Source organism: Giraffa tippelskirchi, chromosome 12, assembly GCF_054371585.1.
Source record: "Giraffa tippelskirchi isolate mGirTip1 chromosome 12, T2T-mGirTip1v1.2.pri, whole genome shotgun sequence".
Lineage (NCBI taxonomy): Eukaryota > Metazoa > Chordata > Mammalia > Artiodactyla > Giraffidae > Giraffa > Giraffa tippelskirchi.
This window is the reverse complement of record NC_137286.1, coordinates 3,410,014-3,431,583: the sequence shown is the minus strand read 5'-3', so window position 1 is coordinate 3,431,583 and position 21,570 is coordinate 3,410,014. Positions and strand designations below refer to the sequence as shown.

General features: G+C 51.0%; 1 protein-coding gene across 1 annotated transcript in view; it reads left to right on the top strand.

The window, feature by feature from the left end:
- The window catches only part of DYNC1H1 (dynein cytoplasmic 1 heavy chain 1), a 62,496-nt gene that overhangs the window by 6,593 nt on the left and 34,333 nt on the right, over nucleotides 1-21,570 (top strand). Inside the window, exons 2-18 of the mRNA XM_081548796.1 lie at nucleotides 1,264-1,351; nucleotides 3,301-3,474; nucleotides 3,708-3,963; nucleotides 4,333-4,519; nucleotides 5,951-6,222; nucleotides 6,314-6,541; nucleotides 10,032-11,108; nucleotides 11,782-11,961; nucleotides 13,465-13,614; nucleotides 15,395-15,541; nucleotides 17,329-17,469; nucleotides 17,951-18,127; nucleotides 18,218-18,328; nucleotides 18,411-18,530; nucleotides 19,026-19,265; nucleotides 21,135-21,290; nucleotides 21,424-21,537. Coding sequence (XP_081404922.1) covers nucleotides 1,264-1,351; nucleotides 3,301-3,474; nucleotides 3,708-3,963; nucleotides 4,333-4,519; nucleotides 5,951-6,222; nucleotides 6,314-6,541; nucleotides 10,032-11,108; nucleotides 11,782-11,961; nucleotides 13,465-13,614; nucleotides 15,395-15,541; nucleotides 17,329-17,469; nucleotides 17,951-18,127; nucleotides 18,218-18,328; nucleotides 18,411-18,530; nucleotides 19,026-19,265; nucleotides 21,135-21,290; nucleotides 21,424-21,537 — 3,818 coding nt within the window. The remainder of the gene's footprint in view (nucleotides 1-1,263; nucleotides 1,352-3,300; nucleotides 3,475-3,707; nucleotides 3,964-4,332; nucleotides 4,520-5,950; nucleotides 6,223-6,313; nucleotides 6,542-10,031; nucleotides 11,109-11,781; nucleotides 11,962-13,464; nucleotides 13,615-15,394; nucleotides 15,542-17,328; nucleotides 17,470-17,950; nucleotides 18,128-18,217; nucleotides 18,329-18,410; nucleotides 18,531-19,025; nucleotides 19,266-21,134; nucleotides 21,291-21,423; nucleotides 21,538-21,570) is intronic.

The window sequence follows — 21,570 nt, the reverse complement described above, 5'->3', positions numbered from 1 at the left end:
TTCTGTGCTTTTAGTGTGAATTTTGTATTTGTCTCATCTTAAAACTAAAGAAGCAGACAGCTTTTGCTCATAGTTTTTAGCATTTGTAGAAGCCTTTCAGACCACCTGGTTTAGCATCCAACCCCTTTCTGATGCTCCTTTTACATTTGACAAATTTGAAGCTGAGGGGAAGAAAAATGACTTTTCCAAGATCATTTAGTTAAGCCTGTTGCCTTTGCTATCACACCATGACTTAGAAATAAAGGCAAATCACTTGTAACCAGTTAGATTAATTCTTCCATATTTATTTTTCCTAATGTAGTTATTCCATGTAGTATATCATGGCAGAGATAATTCAACTAGAGGGTGTATGCATCTAGTCGATTAGCGCTATGTCTAGAGGTTTGGATTACTTCCCCTTTTTATAATTTTTTGTATTTTTTTCAATTTTGATTTTTAACTCTCTAGAAATTTTATTCACGTTCATCTTGAGTTATCGTAGTTTTACATTCCAGTAAGCTTTTTAGAATTCCTGCTGCATTCATAGGTTGACCGCAGAGCAGGCTCTGAAAGTGCTGTAAGGGCAGAGGAGAAGGCCAGGCGAGTGGCCCTGGGGTCGTTTCTTGGTAGCAGTTTTCTTGATGGAGGGAGGAGGGCAAGCTGTCGACCCGTGAGGACCCCAGGTTTGGAATCAGACTTCTGTATCGTCCCTTTGTCCCATTCTAGCCACACGTCTGAAGGCAGTTTACTTACATACTTTGCTTGGAACATAAGGATAACAGTAGTCATGCCACCCCCACAGGGTTGTCGTGAGGGTTAAGTGTATGATACACTTGATGTAATGCCTGTCACATAGAGGGTGCCGAGTATAGACCGCTGAGAAGAATACCCGGGGCGGGGTGGGGGGATGGCCTGCATGTCAGGAGCACAGGGGATGGGGCCGCTGGGGTGGGGTGGGGGGACCTGGCCTTGGTGCGAAGACATCGCCAGCACCGCCTGAGGCCAGGCATGCCAGCACGCCCCAGTTTACAAACAAGGAAGCAGAGAGGCCGGGAAGTTAAGCACCTTTCCCGAGATCACACAGCAGATAAGCGCCTGGATCCCTCAGCAGTCAGAAAAAAACGGGTGGAAGGGAAAATTAGGTCGAACCACGTCACACGAGGTTTAAGCGCCAGGTTGGAGATGGGGTGAGGCTCATCAGGCTCTGAGCAGTAGATAAATTCAATTAAATTAAAAACTGAAATATTGACTTGAATTTGGTATAATGTCTGTTATGATTTGCAGAGGATGTTGGTGATGAAGGAGAAGAAGAAAAAGAATTTATTTCCTATAACATCAACATAGACATTCACTACGGAGTTAAGTCCAATAGGTGAGTAGTATGAATATACCATTATTTTGGACTATAAAACTTGTAAGAATTAAATGTAAATCCTAATCAAGTCAGAGTTACCAAGAAAACACTCAAAAGATTTCTGCTCTTTAATTCCGCTTCTTGTCTTTGATTTTATCTACTCAAATTAAGAGGATTTCCAAGTCAGTATAAAATTAAAGTATTTTAATTGCCATGTCAGGGCATTAGCCCTTGAGCCACAGTGTATTAATAACTTAACATGTCTAATAATGCTCTGAGATTATATCTGAGTTTTCATTATTATAAATAAGTAGTGCACATTCATAGGTACAGATCTGATTCCTGTTAGGATAAATTCCTAAACATAGCACTACTGGTTCAGATACAGCATTAGAGACTTTAACACATGTTACCAGATTTCCCACCTTTTAAAAAGGTTGTGCCAATTTTTATTCTAGTAGACTTATTGAAATTCAAATACGTAAATGTTTATTTTGCATTGGCTTTTTAAAACTTTTTAGTTTGAGTAATTTCAAGCTTACCAGAGTGGCCTGGACAGCATATGGCACCTCCCAGGTATCAGTTTACCTTTCCCACGTCCGCATTGTCATTTTTCTCCTGAGCCATCTGAGAGTTAGTTATCAACAGGCTGCCCCTTTGTCCCTAAACATTCTGCAGCCGTTTCCTAAGAACAGCCATATCGCTGCTCACAGCCTCAGTACAGTTTTCAAACGGCCAAAATCTTAGACTCGTTCACCTAGGCACAGTGCATCCTCACATGTTCTCAGTACTGCCCCTCGCAGTATCTCTCCCGTGATCCAGAATCCAGTTCCGTGTCTTTGCTGACACTGGTATCTTTGCTGAGTGCAGACCAGTAGTTTGACAGAGCGCCCTTGCACTGGATCTGTCTATTGCTTCTCCATAGTTACATTCAAGTTGTACATTTTCGGCAGGTGTACTGTTGTGACTGTGTTCCTTCTCAGCGTGTCTCAGCAGGAGCTTCGTTGACCTTTTAGAATAATAGGACGTATTGTGTCTAAAGTCCATATACATAATATGACAACTGGAAAACTCAGATATTGCTTCCCTTGAAGCTGTTGGTTCAACTACCTTTGAGCACCTGTTATGTGCAAGATAACAGCAGTGGGTGTGCAAAGGAATAAAACATAACTCCTGTTCCCAAGAAGTTCACGGTCTTTTGGAAGGAAGAGTGGCAGATACACAGCTAGCTCTATTACTTGGCAAAATCTTAGGGGTGCAGCATACCATGAAACCTGAAGACCAGGGAGACTGCTTCTGCTTAGGGAGGGTCCCGGAGAAGAAGGGAGGCTGGAGTTGGGTTTTGAAGGTTAACTTGGAATTTCAGCAGTTGAATATAGGCTTCTTAAGCAACTACAGAAAAACACATGCTGTTTAGAGAATGGGTCATGTAGTTTACAGGGTGTCTCAAGTCAGGAATGGGGTGCATGGCAGGAGATGAAATTAGAAGAGTTGGTTTAGGCCAGATGCAAGGGCCTGGAATGTTCCCTCATCACTTGAACCTGCAGGTGACTTTTGTTGTAGTCAAGCTGACATAGGATTTAATATCATAAATGAATGGGACGGATTATAATGAGATCAAATTTAAGTTCTTCGAGGCTTGTAACTTGCAGTTGGTAGTAAGGTTAGTTTTCGTGAGGGCAAGATTATGAACTCAACCTCCATATAAGACAAATTAACTTGGCCTGGTTTCATAGTCATGTGTTACAACCTTAACCTTGATTCCATAGTTCTCACATAGATAAATAAAGAAAGAGAAGCAGTGTATTTCACTATTAGAAAAGCAACAATTTATTCTTAGTATGATTTTAGAATTAAAACATTCAAATGAATGTTTAATTTGCGTGCACCACAAAGAAGTCTGTAGTCATTAAGACTGATGAGGAATGAGACTATTTGTTCTAATGTTTTCTTTTCCTTTCTTTCAGCTTGGCGTTCATTAAACGAACTCCAGTCATTGATGCAGACAAGCCAGTGTCTTCCCAGCTCCGAGTCCTCACGCTCAGTGAAGACTCGCCGTATGAAACCTTGCACTCTTTCATCAGCAATGCAGTGGCTCCTTTTTTTAAGTCCTATATCAGGGAGTCTGGCAAGGCAGACAGGTAAAAACCAGTTTTCCTTCGTTAGTTTGAATGTTGTATTTTACTTAATGTTTATAACACGCCACGGAGAGAATGATGCAGTATTCAGAAATTGGGAGGGTAAAGCTAGTAAACCTCGAGGATATGAATCTGTTGCGTTAATGTATAGCACTGACATTTGACAGACCTGAAATAATAGAATCTCTCTGGAGACGATAGCGCACCAAAATTTGAGATGTTTTCTGCCTTTTTAGGGACGGTGATAAGATGGCTCCCTCAGTTGAGAAAAAGATCGCAGAGCTTGAAATGGGCCTCCTGCACTTGCAGCAGAATATTGAGATTCCGGAGATCAGCCTGCCGATTCACCCGATTATTACAAATGTTGCCAAACAGTGTTATGAGCGTGGAGAAAAGCCAAAAGTTACAGACTTTGGAGATAAGGTTGAAGACCCGACCTTCCTCAATCAGTTACAATCTGGAGTTAACCGCTGGATCCGAGAGATCCAGAAGGTGAGAGCGCGGTGTTGAAAGTGTCACGTGAAATGCTTTGCTCTAATATCTGTGAGAAAACTGGCACGAATTCTCGTCAACGAGGGGAATTCTGTGATGCCCGTTGGCTCTCCCTCCCGTTGGTCCTGGGAGTGCTCCGTGGAGGACTAATGTCAGCCTGCGTGGAGTGGTCAGGGTACTGTGTGACATGGTTAAGTACCATCCCTGAGACAGCCTTAATCTAAGCTGTCTCAGTCCTTTGGTTCCAAACTAAACCACGTGTTATACAAGGGAGGAAATCTACTTGAAATATTGACCCTAAATTTTAACGCGCATATTTAGTTAATGATACTTTTTCGACCTTTGTTTAAATGTTATTTTGTATTTAAGGTGACCAAACTTGATCGAGATCCAGCCTCAGGAACTGCCTTACAGGAAATCAGTTTTTGGCTAAACTTGGAACGTGCGTTATACCGCATCCAGGAGAAACGAGAGAGCCCGGAAGTTCTCCTGACTCTGGACATCTTGAAACACGGCAAGCGATTCCATGCCACCGTCAGCTTTGACACTGACACAGGTAAAGACTAGAGCTTGGAGCTAAGAGTCTGATGCAGTGAGCTCTCAACCTGGGTTTTGTGATGAAAATGAATAGATGCACCGTCTGTCCTGACTGCGTACTCCTTTGCATCTTGTCTCATCTTTCTCCAGCTCTAGGTGACGGAAATGATCTTCCCACCTACCTCCCTTTCCCTTTAGGGCTTTCGAGAACACAGCCAGTTTCTAGGCCTGAGTATAGGGAGCCCTGGGGGCTCCCCTCCTGTTTCTCAGTTACTTGGGTCCCTGAATAGGCTGTGCTTTTTCAGTGTAAAGTTAAGCATGCTTTTGACAGTCCAGGCAGGAGCACGGTTTACGTTAAGCAGAAGTTCTTTGCCCACAGGGCTGTGGAAGGAGAGCTGGCCAGTACTTTCTCTTCTGCTATTTACCTGCCCCTCCTCCCATTCTCTGCCCTCTTCCCTGTTCTCAACAGTTGTCAAGATAAAGATAGTTTCTGAACGAGCAACAGGGAAAGTGACGTTGAATGAGCATGTGGCAGGCGCACAGATGTGGAGTGCCGGATGCGGCCAGACCTTGCTCTTCATCAGAGACACGTTAGAGCCAGTCATTGAGACAGCAGTCGTTGCCATGTTCTTTTCCTTCCCCTCCAGAAAGGTTGTGGTGCCCGCGTTTTAAATGTTAGAGGAAACCTTTTCAGTTCTTTGATCACATTTCATGTACTCACTACGATATGGACAGTCACTAGTACTGAAATGTATACCTTGAATTTTTTTTAATGCCTCTGAAGTCTTTATTTCTTTCCTAATATATTTCTTTTTTAAAAATCTTATGCCAGAGGAAGTTTAAAAAAAAGGCCAGGACCCAGCTTTTTCTGTGATCCATGTCTATAATACACTCCCCCTAACTTGAGCCATGTGTATAAAAGTTAAATTTCAGTGTTCTTAATGCTGATAAAATTCAAGCTTTACAAAACTAATGTGGTATTACTGGAATGCTTAGATAGTATAGAAAGCAAACAAAGATGACATCTCTGGGACTACCACTCACAGCCTTTGACGTATACATGAACTGACTGACACTCTTTAAAAGCAAAATTGAGACTGCACTGGGATCACCTGTTAATAACATTCTTTTTTTCAAACAGCACAATTTCTGTGTTTACTAAATTTTTGCAGCATCAAAATGTTCCATTGTGAGGATGTATTCTAGTTTACCTAACTAGTATTGGGTTCGCCAAAAAGTTCATTTGGGTTTTTCCGTAAGATGTTATGGAACAAACTTTTTGGCCAACCTAATATTTAAACCTAGAAGGAATACTCTTTTACTTTTTTAAAACAAAAATTGAGGTGTAACTGACACATAACATTGTATACTATAGTTGTCTGGCTTTGTGTGAAAGCTATGAAACTGTTGAAACGTCATGTGAAAACTATGTAACTGTTTATTAATCTAGGTCTGAAACAGGCTCTGGAGACTGTGAACGACTACAACCCTCTGATGAAAGACTTTCCTCTGAATGACTTGCTGTCTGCCACTGAGCTGGACAAAATCAGGCAGGCGCTTGTTGCAATTTTCACCCATTTGAGAAAGATCCGAAACACGAAATATCCCATTCAGAGGGCACTGCGCTTGGTGGAGGCAATTTCAAGAGACTTGAGTTCTCAGTTACTCAAAGTATTGGGCACTAGAAAACTGATGCATGTTGCCTACGAAGAATTTGAAAAAGTAAGTTGTAATATATCAGGAGACCAACTTTAGGGCATTTCGATGAAAATGTGCTTTAATAATAAGCTTCCCCTCTTCAATTATATCCCAGGTTATGGTCGCGTGCTTTGAAGTTTTTCAGACTTGGGATGATGAATATGAGAAACTCCAGGTATTGCTGAGAGACATTGTCAAAAGGAAGAGGGAAGAAAACCTCAAGATGGTGTGGCGGATCAACCCCGCTCACAGGAAGCTTCAGGCCCGCCTTGACCAGATGAGAAAGTTCAGACGCCAGCACGAGCAGCTGAGAGCGGTCATCGTCAGGGTCCTGAGGCCACAGGTGTGGCTCACAGTCTAAAAATTCGTGCCTGCATTGCTTGAATGACTGTCTCTCTCTCTCTCTTTTTTTTTTTTTTTACAGTTAACTACTTGTTTCTCTTTTACACTGTGAAGTACTTCTCTAGCTCCATTTTCATCTGTCACTGTCATCTTGAAGATCTAGTGATTCTGAATCATAGCGTTTGAGTTCAAATCTTTAACGTTCTCCATCCATTCATTCCCATCCCCAAACTGCATGGACCCTAGAGCCAAACCTCATGGGTTTACATCCTAATTCAACTAGTGACCCAGCCATGTGACTGGGCTCATTGGTTTACTCTTTTCCTCAGACTCCTTATCTGTAAAATGTGGATAATAATTGCATTTGGCTTGGATTTACTGAAACAATTAAATGACTCCTTTCTTTCTTCATGCTATTTTTTTCTCTTCTCAATTCACACTTTTCTTGAGCGCTGCTTTTCTCTGTTTAAGCAATAAAGTCCATAAATAGATGGATTGATACATGTATAGGTAGACAAGTTGGTAAATGGATAGATACATGATAAAGCCGGTATAGACCAATGTCGGTTGGTGCTAATCATAGGCTCTCGGTGGGGTCTTCCGTGTGTGTGTTTAGGATTCTCTCAGCCTCCCCGTAGTCTCAGAACGCTATAGCGTTAGATGGGATGGGCGATCCGGCCTAGGAACCCTGCCGTCTAGGTCCCTTCCCTGATGAGGAGCGCCCGCTGCCCGAGGCGGAGCTGAGAATGCTGTAGTGTTGGATGGGATGGGCGATCCGGCCTAGGAACCCTGCCATCTAGGCCCCTTCTCTGATGAGGAGCCCATCCAGGCCCCTTCTCCGATGAGGGGCGCCCATCTAGGCCCCTTCTCTAATGCGGGGCGCCCATCTAGACCCCTTCTCCGATGAGGGGAGCCCATCCAGGCCCCTTCTCCGATGAGGGGCGCCCGTCCATGCCCCTTCTCCGATGAGGGGCGCCCGTCCAGGCCCCTTCTCCGATGAGGGGCGCCGCCGCCCAGGGTGGGGCGGGCTGATGACGGGTGCTCGGAGTCTTAGTGCAGTCCGGGTCCACGTGCACATGTGTGCGTGTGTTGGTTTTACGTGTTAACCCTTTACTGTGTCCGTGAGAGACTTGAGACGGGGGCTGATTTGTTCTAGCCTAGGGTGTGTCAACCCTTTGTGCCACGTCCCTCTCAGCTGTCACTGCTTTAAAACATCATTGTCCACTTTACATTTGTAAGTCATGTGGTGTATGTACTGCCTTTATGTTGGTAAAGTGTGTAATAAACTCATGTGTGCAGGCGTGCATTCTCAGAATGGTCTTATTGGAGGATTAGTAGTCTGTTCACATTTAATGTAGTTATTAATAAGTTTGGATTCAGAGCTTCTGTATGCTAGAGACTTAACAGCTATATTTCTTTGAATTTTCTTTTTTAGTGTTTCCTCTAGGGATTACTATAGGGCTCTAATTTATGGTGATATACTCAATACTGACTGAACCTCATAATCAGTATAGATCTGTTTCCTCCTACTTGTCATGTTTACAAGAGAAATAATGCTATTCTTACTATACATATCTATCACATATATTATTATTTTGTGATATTGCTATTACATATATTATAAACCCAGCAATACAGTGTTACAAGTTAAGCAGTCACATATATCTTAAAAAAATCAGGAGGCGAAAAGAAAAATAATGATAGAATCTTTTACATTTGTCCCTGATTTATATTTTCCAGTTCTCTTCATTTCTTTCTGCGGCCTAAGTTATCTCTGCCATCTTCTCTCTGTAGCCTGAAGAAATTCTTTACCTTTCTTGTCCCATAGGTTTGCTGGCAACAGATTCAGTCATTTCTTTTTCATTGGGAAAAATTTTTCACTGTCATATTTGAAGGATGGTTTCACTGGTTATAGAATTTTTGGTTGACGGCAAGTTGTAACTCTGTCCAGACTTTGCATTCTTGCAGGGCTCCCCAGGTCTCCTGTGTGTATATCATTTACTACGTTGGCCCTTGTCGGACTGTCTTTTCCAGAACCCCCCCTCTATTTGTTTTCTGAATTGTACGTGCTAGGTCTTGCTTGCTGCATGGGCGTTTGTCTAGTGGCGGCGAGTGGGGGCGACTCTCTGTTGCCCCGTGTGGCCTTCTCGTGGCGGCGGCGTCCCTTGTTGCGGAGCACAGGTTCTGGGGTGTCCGGGCCTCAGCAGCTGCTGCTCCTGGGATCTAGAGCACTGGCTCTGTAGATGTGGTGCCCGGGCTTAGTGGCTCCGCAGCAGGTGGGATCTTCCTGGACCAGTGCAGGCAGGTTCTTATCCCCTCAGCTGCCAGGGAAGTCCCCAGAATCCCCTGCTGTAAGCTGCTCTTCTGCTGCCACCTGCAAAGCTGCGAGTCTTCCTGCCTGCGCTGGGGGTGGGCGCACCTCCCGGCCGGACGGCCATCGGCTCACTGCCCTCACCTGATGGCAGCACACCTCAAGCTGCCTTTGGTTGTTGTCCGTTGTCCTGAAATGGCTGTTTAATAATTTTGTCCAGTTTTTTGCTCCTATAATGTCATTGCCAGGAGTTCTCAGAATGCTTTTAAATATATAAAATAAAATGCACAGGTTTACAAAGAAACATTTGTCCACAGTTTTGAAGTTGTGATCTATTGACAATCATCTGTGTGCTTCTTCATGGACACGCAAAAGGGCACAAGACCTAGTGACGGGCCTAGTACCGTGCTTTTGAAGTCGTGAACATAAACAAGCTCTCGATTACAGTACAGCTGTCGTGCGATGAGGAAGGATTTATTGATGACTGTCAGGGCACTGGGGGCAGCTGTAACTGTTGCCTACATTCATGACTGAAGAAAATGCTAAATTTAATTAGGCTCAGTGAAAATGATTTTCCCCAAACAAATTCACAGACTGTCTGAGTTTCATGTGCGGCGTCTGCAGACCCCAGGTCAAGCCCACTGCCTGGCGGTGTACTTCTGTGAGAGTGGGCGTGAGCTGTGCCCAGGGGTCTGCTGCGTCCCGAGGGGCAGGGCCCGGGTGCTCTGCTGTCTGTCCAGGAGCACGCGGGGGACGGAGCGGGACCCTCTCAGTCACTGTTGTGCTTGACCTGTCCCTCTGCCGCAGTGTGGACCCTGGCCTGTAATCTGAACTTTGAGAAATAAAAAGTGAGAAGTATATCAGATACCGACTTTGTAGGTAGCACTCTTGTGAAGTCCTGAGCTTTCCAGTGCAGTTTGAGGGGAGAATCCCAAACCCAGGTCTCAACACGTTTTTTTTTTAGCTTCTTCAGCCACAAAACTACATTGTCTGAAGGTCTCTACAGCAGAGTTAAAATGTGCTGTATTGCGTCTTCACGGCCTTGAGTTGTGGGTGTGAAATGTTTGACTAAACATTAGGCTTGGGTGGTGGACTCGTCATTCTGTGTGGTGTGTGCTACTCAACAAGATAAAAGTCTTCCCTTGGCAGACCTGTTTTCTTCCAAACCCTCTCCTCCCAGGTCACAGCGGTTGCACAGCAGAACCAAGGAGAGGTGCCCGAGCCCCAGGACATGAAAGTGGCTGAGGTCCTCTTCGATGCTGCCGATGCAAACGCCATAGAGGAGGTCAACCTGGCTTACGAGAACGTCAAGGAAGTGGACGGGCTCGACGTCTCCAAGGAGGGCAACGAGGCCTGGGAGGCTGCGATGAAGAGATACGATGAGAGGATCGACAGGGTGGAGACCCGGATCACCGCTCGCCTGCGAGACCAGCTCGGCACGGCCAAGAACGCCAATGAGATGTTCCGGATTTTCTCCAGGTTCAACGCGCTGTTCGTCCGGCCTCACATCCGCGGGGCCATCCGCGAGTACCAGACGCAGCTGATCCAGCGTGTGAAGGACGACATCGAGTCTCTTCACGACAAGTTCAAGGTCCAGTACCCGCAGAGCCAGGCGTGTAAGATGAGCCACGTGCGCGACCTGCCGCCCGTGTCCGGCTCCATCATCTGGGCCAAGCAGATCGACCGGCAGCTGACGGCCTACATGAAGCGCGTGGAGGATGTGCTGGGCAAGGGCTGGGAGAACCACGTGGAGGGCCAGAAGCTGAAGCAGGACGGGGACAGCTTCCGCATGAAGCTCAACACGCAGGAGATCTTCGACGACTGGGCCCGCAAGGTGCAGCAGCGCAACCTGGGCGTGTCGGGCCGCATCTTCACCATTGAGAGCACACGCGTGCGGGGCCGCGCCGGCAACGTCCTCAAGCTGAAGGTCAACTTCCTCCCCGAGATCATCACCCTCTCCAAAGAAGTGCGAAACCTCAAGTGGCTCGGCTTCCGCGTCCCGCTGGCGATCGTGAACAAGGCTCACCAGGCTAACCAGCTCTACCCGTTCGCCATCTCGCTGATCGAGAGCGTGCGGACCTACGAGCGCACGTGCGAGAAGGTGGAGGAGCGGAGCAGCATCTCCCTGCTGGTCGCCGGCCTGAAGAAGGAGGTGCAGGCGCTGATCGCCGAGGGCATTGCCTTGGTGTGGGAGTCCTACAAGCTCGACCCCTACGTGCAGCGCTTGGCGGAGACGGTCTTCAACTTCCAGGAAAAGGTGCGTGCCACTTCCGTCCTCCCCGTCCTGGAGGGGGCCAGTCGGTTAGCAGTTAGCTCTCCATGGAGGTCACCCACGGTCCCTACAGCTCAGGCCCACATCTGCCGAGCAAGAGAAGGAGGCCTTTCCCTCACCGGGCTGTTGGATGCTGTGGGGGCTTTAGGGTGGCCCTTCAGTGACAGTCCTCATTGCTAGGGAGCCAGGGCAGAGATGAAGGAGCTTCGTTACTGATAAAGCTGCATGGACAGTGGGCTGGTGATCAGTGGTTCTCAGCCCGCCCCAGACCTGGCCCTCCTCCCCAGACCCCCACCCGGCTGTGCCGCGCTCACCTCCTGGCCCTGCTCCTGCCTCCGCAGGCAGGACAGCGTCCGCTGGTCTGGTGTGCAGCTGGCTCTTGCGGAGGGAAGGTGCTGAGCAGCGCACGTTGATGTCCTGCTCCCGAACGTGCAGTCGGAGGGCGCCTTCCCGGGAGCGGGCGGGGGAGGCAGCCGGTGCCTATGCCTTTCCCTTCCCTCCTCGGAGACAGGCGGGGTGTGTGTCAGGCCAGCACGCAGGGTTAGCTCTCTGAGGAAGAACTTCTCTTCCTCAGACGTTTATTAATTGAGAAAAATGTACATAAGATAAAGGAATGGAGTAAGCTGGTGATTTAAATGTGAGCTGTACCTTCCTTTAGGTGGACGATCTGCTGATTATCGAGGAGAAGATAGACCTGGAAGTCCGCTCCCTGGAGACGTGCATGTACGATCACAAGACTTTCTCCGAGATCCTGAACAGAGTGCAGAAGGCCGTGGATGACCTAAACCTGCACTCCTACTCCAACCTGCCCATCTGGGTCAACAAGCTGGACATGGAGGTGGGCTGGCACCGGCTACACATGGTGGTGTCTGCTGTATGCATGGGGGTGGCCCCGGTCCATAAGTCTGTTAGTTCCTCACTGAAAAGCTCGTTTCCGTGGAAGTTATCAGTGACTGTGACTGTCCAGTGCTTTCCAGAAATCCCCTGTAGCCGACAGCAGAGCTGAACTGCGGTGCTGGCTGCAGTCACCCTCCTCCTGTGCCGGAAGCAGGGAGCTCTGGGGCAGGAGAGGAGTTCTCTGTTTTCTGGGTGTTTGACAACCTCCTACATCAGCTCTGCTGATGACTGAGGTGGTTCTTCCTGGCCCTCCTCTCCAGGCCGCCTTCTCTGGCCACCCCGTCTCCCTCCACCAGACCCCCCAGCACCCCCGCGCTTCTTGTTCCTGGTGGAAAGGATCTTGGCTCACCCTTGTGGGGTGGGTGTTGGAAGCATACTTGGCACCCCGTGTGGCTTTCTCGTCAGTGGGGGTCAGAGCAGCCGTGAAGTCTGGAGGGAGGGAGGCTGTTCTACGGCAGAAGTCACTCAGTGGACAGGCGGTTTCTGGTCGGTTCTAATGTTCTGTGTGGGTCACAGGTTGTCTCCTCTAAAGTGGATTTGTAAAATGCGGTGATTCCTCCAGTGGGCCTGGAACGTAGTGAACGTTCACAAGCCCCAGTCTTCTGAATCGAGTGCAAGTCTCGGGTTTTCTCAGGCCGCCCCCACAGCGTCCCCAGGATGGTTGAGTGGCTCACAAACGAGGGGGACTCTAAACAAGATGTGCAGACACCCTAGTCCTTGGAAATCTCACAGATCAGAGATTTCTGACTTCCTTCTTTACTCGTTGAAAGAAAATGGTCACTGTTTGGTGACTGATGTTGACTAGGTTTACTGTGGTGATCATTCTGCAAATAGGTATAAATATTGAATCCTTACATTGTACATCCAAAACTAGTTATAGTCAGTTATTGAAGGCAAGAGGAGAAGGGGGCGGCAGAGGATGAGATGGTTAGGTAGCATCAGTGACTCAACGGACATGAGTTTGAGCAAACTCCAGGAGATAGTGAAGGACAGGGAAGCCTGATGTGCTGCAGCCCATGGTGTCACAAAGAGTCAGACACGATTTAACGACTGAACAGCAACAATAACAAAATCGATTGTGCCTCGATTTAAAAAAAAAAATGGTTTCATCTCCAAATTACAGTTTCCTAGTTTTGCACCTGAGGCTGGTTTTTGTGTGTACATTTTCTGTCATACTGGACACATATCAAGACCGTGGCCACACCTGCGCGTTTGTGTTGGCCTGCTTGTCACCGGTAAGTGGGAATCCGCAGGTGGAGAGCCCAGTCAGCCTAGTGCTCAGTGACCTGAGGCTGGAGGGTGAAGACGTGAGGTTGAGGAGCCGGGGGTGGAGGCTTGTGGTCAGGAACAATTAGTCCTGGACCTGAAACAGCAATTTTCTGTCAGTGTGCTCTGCCAGCTAGCTTTGGGAGAAACACTGTTCTTAGACATGTTTTCTCTGTAGATTGAAAGGATACTGGGCGTCCGGTTGCAAGCTGGCCTGAGAACTTGGACCCAGGTGCTCCTTGGACAAGCGGAGGATAAAGCAGAAGTTGACATGGATACAGATGCCCCTCAAGTTAGTCACAAGCCTGGAGGAGAGCCAAAGATCAAGGTGAGTGTTTCCCAGGGCAGCCGATTCCATAGTAAGTAAAGCACCAGAGAAAGCGCCAGTGAAAAAGCCACTGCGGTGGACAGACCTGAGCCCAGTCGGCATCCCGGGGTGACGTGAGGTGAGGAGAAGGGCTCGTCACCCCACCATCCATGCGGACAGCACCAGGCAGACCCAGGGGGAGGGCTGTTCTACAGAGCACACCCCCAGTGCCAAGGCATGAGAGAAAGACGGGAAAAGCTGAGAGTGTCACAGAGCAGAAGGGATTGAGGAGCTGTGACTGCCCGCTGTGGAGTGGCGCTGTGAGACCCCAGGAAGTCTGACGATTCAGCACTGAAGTCGACGGTATATCGATGCTGCCATCCGCGGGGTCACAGAGTCCCCATGACTGAGCGACTGAACGGTGGACCGGTGCTCATGTCTTTGTTCTGGTAATCACACCGCTTGAGAGGAGCCTGCAGACGATGTATCCCTTTCCCCTTCACGCCTGCCTTAGGACTCATTTTTATTTCTTTGGCTGGATCGCTTCTTAGTTGCGGTACATGGGGTCTCCCTTTCAGTGCAGCCTCAGTAGTTGTGTTCACAGGCCTAGTTATTAATGTGGGATCTTAGCTCCCCCACCAGGGAGTGGACCCACGTCCCCTGCATTGGAAGATAGATTCCTAACCTCTGGACCACCAGGGAAGTCCCAGGTTTTTTGTTTTTTGTTTTTTTTTCCTTAATGGGAAATAAAACTTAGAAATCTACACTGAGGGAAAAATTTCTGTCCTCCTAGGATATATGTAGGAAGTAATTTGAAGAACTGAATATAATGGTCTGCTGCAAGCAGCAGTTCAGACTGTGACCCTAAAATGTCAGTTTTAATAAACATCTGAGTAGAATTCTCATGGAAGGATGCAGCAGCACTGGACAGCAGGCTCCGCGCGGCTGTTTCCCATTGTGTGAAGGAGGGGTCTACTGGAGCCTGGCAAGCTTTCCAGAAAGTTCTGTTTAAACTCGGCATGTAGGTGCCCGTCTCCTGACACAGGTGGTGGTTTTAAATGTGTGCACCTTACGCTGATTCATTGAGCCATACAATAGTTCTGTGTAGTTTACAGTTTTTATTTTATTTACTAGTGAAAAAGTCTTCAAATCAGAAGCCTGATAGAAGTGGGCAAATAGAAACTTTGATCTGGGAGAAACAATTAGCTTTTTTTTTCTACCCAGACTTCACGTTTTCTTTCAATACCTAAAATGTTTTCACTTTTGAATATTACAGATATTCATCCCCAGAGTGTACTTTTAAAAAAAAAACAACACTGAGATGCAGAAAAGCAAGTGAGGGTGTCTGAGTTGATAGGATATGTAGTGGAGACTCAGCTGGAATTCTTAAATTAGCTCACAGCACTGGCGAGTTGGCACAGACTGATCCCAGCCTGTAAACCTACATCAGTGAAGTCTCCCTCATGTCGGTAGTTTCTCAGGTTGCAAGGTCCTCACGTCCAGAGATCATCACACACATCAGATCCCATGGCGCTTTGCTGCACGCCTGTTGTGTGTCCGACACCCGGGCGCTGGGCGCTCAGGAGGAGCCCACGCGGAGCTGCCCCCTGACCTCCTCCAGGCCCTTGGGGAGGGCTGCAGACCAACCATGAACTCACAGAAGGCCAGATCTGTTAGTAATTTAATAGACTTTGTGGTTCACATGGATCTAGTTTAATGATTCAGAGAGAGAAAATGTTATATATCAAAGCCCTTGTATTGAAATAGACTGCTGAGTCAAGATGACACCTTTGCCTTCCAGAACGTTGTTCACGAGCTGAGGATCACCAACCAGGTCATCTATTTGAACCCGCCCATCGAGGAGTGCAGGTACAAGCTGTACCAGGAGATGTTCGCCTGGAAGATGGTGGTGCTGTCTCTCCCCCGGATCCAGAGCCAGCGGTACCAGGTGAGCCCCCGTGCCCCGCGAGGAAGGCCTGGACCTCAGCTCGGCACTCTGGCGGAATGCTGGACGGGGCGCAGAGTGACCTGACCCTTTCCCCGTAGTTACTGTTCCACACAGTCCCAGATGTATGTCTTTTCTTAGCTGTGGGCGTAGCTCCGTTCTCGTCTCCCTCCTCTGGAGCCCGGTCTTCGGTCCCGGTTCCCCCGGCTCTCTCTGACCTTGCCGGCCCATCCACGTCACTGGTTCCTGCATGTTCCGTGCCCGCCCCACCCCGCCCTCTGCGCCCCTTCTGGCCTGCTGGCCGTGCGCACTCCTGTCTCCACCGGTCCTTACCCTGAACCCCCCGTGCCGGGCCCTCTGCCCCCTCGCGGCTCCGGGTGACCGCCTGCAGAGGTGTCGACCCGAACTTGTCTCTCCGTCCCCCGCCTCAGACCTGCGTCTCCCCCAGTCTCCTCTTCCCCGTCCTCTAACCTGCTCAGGTCACAGAACTTGACATCACCCTGGACGCCCACTGTCTCCATCTTCAGAATTTACCCTGGTCAGTTTCTTGAGACCTCCAGTGCTGCGATCGTGCAGAGTACATCTCGCCCCTCTAGGCGTAGTTAGGCCCCCTCCTCACTGGTCTCTGTCTGCTCTCGCCCCTCTAGGCGTAGTTAGGCCCCCTCCTCACTGGTCTCTGTCTGCTCTCGCCCCTCTAGGCGTAGTTAGGCCCCCTCCTCACTGGTCTCTGTCTGCTCTCGCCCCTCTAGGCGTAGTTAGGCCCCCTCCTCACTGGTCTCTTGTCTGCTCTCGCCTCTCTAGGCGTAGTTAAGCCCCCTCCTCACTGATCATGCAGGGTCTCGCCCCTCTAGGCGTAGTTAAGCCCCCCCTTCACTGGTCTCTGTCTGCTCTCGCCCCTCTAAAAGCTGCCGTCAGCGCGGCTGCCCAGAGTACCTTTTAGGTGTGTGTTGATCCCGATGCTGCTGTTTCGGGAGCCTGGTAACAGCTTCCCGTCTCGCCCACCACGGTGGCCTGCTGGCCTGACACGTGCTGCTCTGCCTCCTGCCTCTCCGCTCCCGGCTCTGCTGCAGCGCGCGGGCCCACCCGTCCTCACACGGGCCAGGTGGACGCTGGCCCTGGGGCCTCTGCCCCTGCTCATCCCCTGCCCCCGCGGTGCCCCTCCTCCCCCGGTCTCTGCCCAGGGTCACCCCCTCACTGAGGCTTCCCGTGCCTCCCCTGTGTGAAATACGCCCTCCCCCCCCGCATTCTTCCCACCCCTGTTTCTCCACAGCCCTGCTTGCCATCTGACGTCCTGTGTATTTTGCTTTTCCCTTAGTTGTCTCTCCCCTCCCGCAGAATGTAAGTCTGTGCCAGCAGAGGTCTTTGTCTGTTCATAACATCTGCAGCAGTCCCTGCCCTGTGACCGGCCCACAGGTTATTAAAGCTGACGAGTGACTGTGTGCACGCTGGTGTTCACACTTGGTGGTGATCCCTCACTCCCTGAGGCAACACCCTCAGTCCTGCCCTCTGGGATGAGAGGCTCAGGTCTCGCGGGGCCCACTCGGGACAGCCTGCTCCCCGCTCCTGAGGCGCGCCTGCTCAAACAGGGATGCCACACCTTCTAGCTTGTGGTTGATGTTCCTTTTCTTGGTTTGATGAGTTAAATATAATTAGGTTACCTGTGACTGGGATGGGTGAATGTTATCCCTTAAATACCATTTCTTTCAGTTTACTTCAATTCAGTGAAAGGTAACCGAGGTTCGCATTTCTGTACGTGCTCCCTGCGTTCATTCCCGGCTTTGTTCGGTTAGGTGGGCGTCCACTACGAGCTGACAGAAGAAGAGAAGTTCTACCGGAACGCTCTGACGCGGATGCCGGACGGCCCCGCAGCCCTGGAGGAGTCCTACTCCGCGGTCATGGGCATCGTCAGCGAGGTCGAGCAGTACGTCAAGGTGAGGCTCCGCTGCGCGCGTGTGGTCTGTCTGAGACACAGGGTGAGGCTCCTCCGCCGCCGCACGTGGTCTGTCTGAGACACAGGGTGAGGCTCCTCCGCCGCCGCGCGCGTGTGGTCTGTCTGAGACAGGGTGAGGCTCCTCCGCCGCCGCGCGCGTGGTCTATCTGAGACACAAGTGTGAGCTTGAACGGACATGGGGCTAAGAGGTCTTGACTAAACGTAATGCGATTTATGAGGTAACATCTGCTATTTTAAAGCAAGGAGCTAACAATAGAATGAAACTTCTGGGATATGAATCATTTTGGAAAGCAGAAAACTTGATTCTCTTTTGGTTGGGAAACTAAGCATTTGAAACAAAAGTTTATTCCTAACAGTGATGAAAGAACACAAACCTTTTTAACAGAATGTGACCATATGTATTAATATTTCACAAAACGAGAAGTCGAGCTGCAGTGGGTGACTGTGCTCTTCGTTTGCAGGTTTGGCTTCAGTATCAGTGCTTGTGGGACATGCAAGCTGAGAACATCTATAACCGGCTCGGGGAAGATCTCAACAAGTGGCAAGCTCTCTTGGTTCAGATAAGGAAGGCCCGAGGAACCTTCGACAACGCAGAGACCAAGAAAGAGTTTGGCCCGGTGGTCATAGATTACGGCAAGGTGAGCCCAGCCGGCTTCCTGAAAGGCGGGGATGTGAGGGCAGCGTCTGACCGCAGGGAAGCTGCAGTGTGAACACGCCTCCCCCTGCAGGTCCAGTCGAAGGTGAACCTGAAGTATGACTCCTGGCACAAGGAGGTGCTCAGCAAATTTGGGCAGATGCTCGGCTCCAACATGACGGAGTTCCACTCCCAGATCTCCAAGGTGAGGAGGCGGGACGCCGCCGGGGTGGCAGCCCCGCCGGCCCCCTCGGCTCCCCGATCGACGCCGTGCCCTCTGCCCACAGTCCCGCCAGGAGCTGGAGCAGCACTCGGTGGACACAGCAAGCACCTCCGACGCGGTGACCTTCATCACCTACGTGCAGTCTCTGAAACGGAAGATCAAGCAGTTTGAGAAGCAAGTCGAGGTGAGCTCTGTCCCTCGCTGTGTCTTGGGGGTCCCCATGGCGTCTCTGTCGTACCGTCTGCCGTCCTCGTAAAGGTGGACGCCAGTGTCCTGCGGGGCTGCATTTTAAAAAGCTCTGCAGGTGATCCTGAGACACTTCAAGGTTAGAGAACCACGGGTTCTTATCTTTGGAAATCTTTTATTTTAGTTGTTGATCTTCAAGTTCTCAAACTTGAATTTCCTTCTCATAGTTTGGACCTAGGGTGTGAAGCCCAGTTCCAGTGCGCTCAGGCCCTGCTCAGGGCCTCCTGGGTGCGGCCAGGGCAGTCCCGGCGCTGGCCCAGCCGGGCCCCTCGGCGGCCTGCTGCCCTGTGGCCGCAGCGCTGTTGGGACGGGAGGTCCCTGGAGGAGAGCAGGTGTGTTCTGTACCCACGGGTGTCTTCTCCTTGTCAGAGTCTGACCGTAGTTCCTGTTACGCTCTAGAAGAAAAAGCCCAGTGTGTTTGTTCCCTCTCCAGCTCTACCGCAATGGCCAGCGGCTGCTGGAGAAGCAGAGGTTCCAGTTCCCGCCGTCCTGGCTCTACATCGACAACATCGAAGGGGAGTGGGGGGCCTTCAATGACATCATGAGGCGGAAGGATTCCGCCATCCAGCAGCAGGTGGCCAACCTGCAGATGAAGATCGTGCAGGAGGACCGGGCCGTGGAGAGCCGCACCACCGACCTGCTGACCGACTGGGAGAAGAGCAAGCCCGTCACGGTGAGCCCCGACCCGGCCCCACGCTCTCCCCGCACCAGCAGCGTCCCCTGTGTCCCTGCTCTCAGACTGAGGCGCCCTGCCGCGGCAGAGCTTTCCAGGGTGAAGGCACGTCCTTCCTGTAATTAAGGGAGCCATCCTTGCAGAGAGTGGATGCCCGCTTAGATAGACCTCTTTTTACCCAGATCCCTCACGACAGTCATTTAAGTCGGGGAATGCTTCTAAAGCCTAACGTCTCTCTGCTCATAAGTTACCCTCTTGGTTGTACTCGGAAGTTAGACTTGTCCCTCTTGTGGACTCAGGCCAGGCGTCCCCCTGGCGCCCCTGCCCCTGGGGGGCGTCCTGGGCTGTGCCGCTGTCGTCGCAGTGGTTAAGCCTCTCTGTGCCCAGAGACTGCCACAGCCAGGCCTCTGCGTTCATTCGAGTTTGTATTGAGCACCAGCCGTGCTCTGAGCAGCAGAAGCACAGCGGTGAGCAGAAAGGAGCCCTGCCCCCAGGGGACACGCTACAGCGGGAGACAGAGGGTGAGAGGGGAACAGGGAGCACGCGTGCTTCAAGTCAGACGGAGACGCGTGCTGGGGGGGGTGTTGGCGCCCACTGCTCTGCGGGGAGTCTGGCATGTGCAGACCGGTGGGGGCAGGCAGGCGTGCCGACGGCCGAGGGGCGTGCAGACAGCGAGGGCGGGGCTCAGGGACGGAGGTCACGGCCAGCCTGGTTCGCCGGGTGGAATTCACCCGGAGGCACACGTGTAAACAGCAGGAGAAGGATGTGCGTGCATCCTAGGTGCTGGTCGGGTTTTGTGGTCGGGGCTGCGGTTCTCCACACAAGGCCTGGGGGCCGATTGGGCTCCCTCCCCCCCGGTGCGCACACACGTCTCCTGGGTCGGCCTCAGTCCTGCCCTCAGCCTGTCCCGCTTTGTGTCTGACTGTGCCGAGGAGCCCCGGGGTGAAGCAGGCCGTGCTTTGGTGCCACCAGGACTGTGAGGTCGTGCGGGTGAGTGAGGGCTGGTCAGGAGGCAAGAGTGCAGCACCTCAGAGTGGGCATCTCTGATTGCCTCGCCTCACCGGTGACGCGTTACGGTTAGCGTGGGCATCTCGGATGGCCTCGCCTCACCGGTGACGCGTTACGGTTAGCGTGGGCATCTCGGATGGCCTCGCCTCACCGGTGACGCGTTACGGTTAGAGTGGGCATCTCGGATGGCCTCGCCTCACCGGTGACGCGTTACGGTTGGAGTGGGCATCTCGGATGGCCTCGCCTCACCGGTGACGCGTTACGGTTAGCGTGGGCATCTCGGATGGCCTCGCCTCACCGGTGACGCGTTACGGTTAGAACTCTCCTCGAGGTAGTTCCCTGGGGATCCAGTGGTTAGGACTCCATGCTCTCAGTCCTGAGGGCCCGGGTTCACCCCCTGGTCAGGGAACTGAGGCCCACAAGTCACACAGTGTGGCAAAAAAGAAGAACCTGAATTGGTACTTGGTGTAGTCCTTCTCACAGGTTATTCAGGTGGGAAGAGACGTGTGTCTCGTGTTACTGCAGAAGTTGAGCTGCCTCCAGTAAGAACAGGGCTTTCCTCCTCACCTTCCCTCATCCCGGATACCACGACTGTGCCCTCGGGGAGGGCATGCCTGGCAGGGGTGCCCTGCTCCGGGCCCAGGTCAGTGTCTCCCCGGCACTCCGCGAGGGCACACCTGACTCGACGGGTGCTCCCCTTGCCCAGGTCAGATCCGGGAGTAACAGGCACGCATCAGCAGCGTGCACTTCTGAATGTTTACACGCAGACACACTCGAGGTGCAGAGTCCCCTCCAGCACCTCAGAGCTGGGCCCCTCTGTCCTGAGACCTGGCTCTGACTCTCTGGCCTTGACTGCTTCAGGGCAACCTGCGCCCAGAGGAGGCGCTTCAGGCTCTCACCATATATGAAGGGAAGTTCGGCAGACTGAAGGACGACCGTGAGAAGTGTGCAAAGGCCAAGGAGGCCCTGGAGCTGACCGACACGGGGCTTCTCAGCGGCAGTGAAGAGCGCGTCCAGGTACGAGCCGCTCCCGCGGGCAGGTGGGGACAGGCATCTCATGCTGACCTTGCCCCCAGCCCGGCTCCCAGAGGCCCTGGCAGAGTCCGAGGTGGCGCCTTTTCTGGAGTGTAACTGCTGTCCTTGATCGCAGGTGGCCTTAGAAGAGTTACAGGACCTCAAAGGCGTTTGGTCAGAGCTTTCTAAAGTCTGGGAGCAGATTGACCAGATGAAGGAGCAGCCATGGGTTTCAGTACAGCCTCGAAAGGTATGCGTCATTAAAACAAATACCATGTTGCCC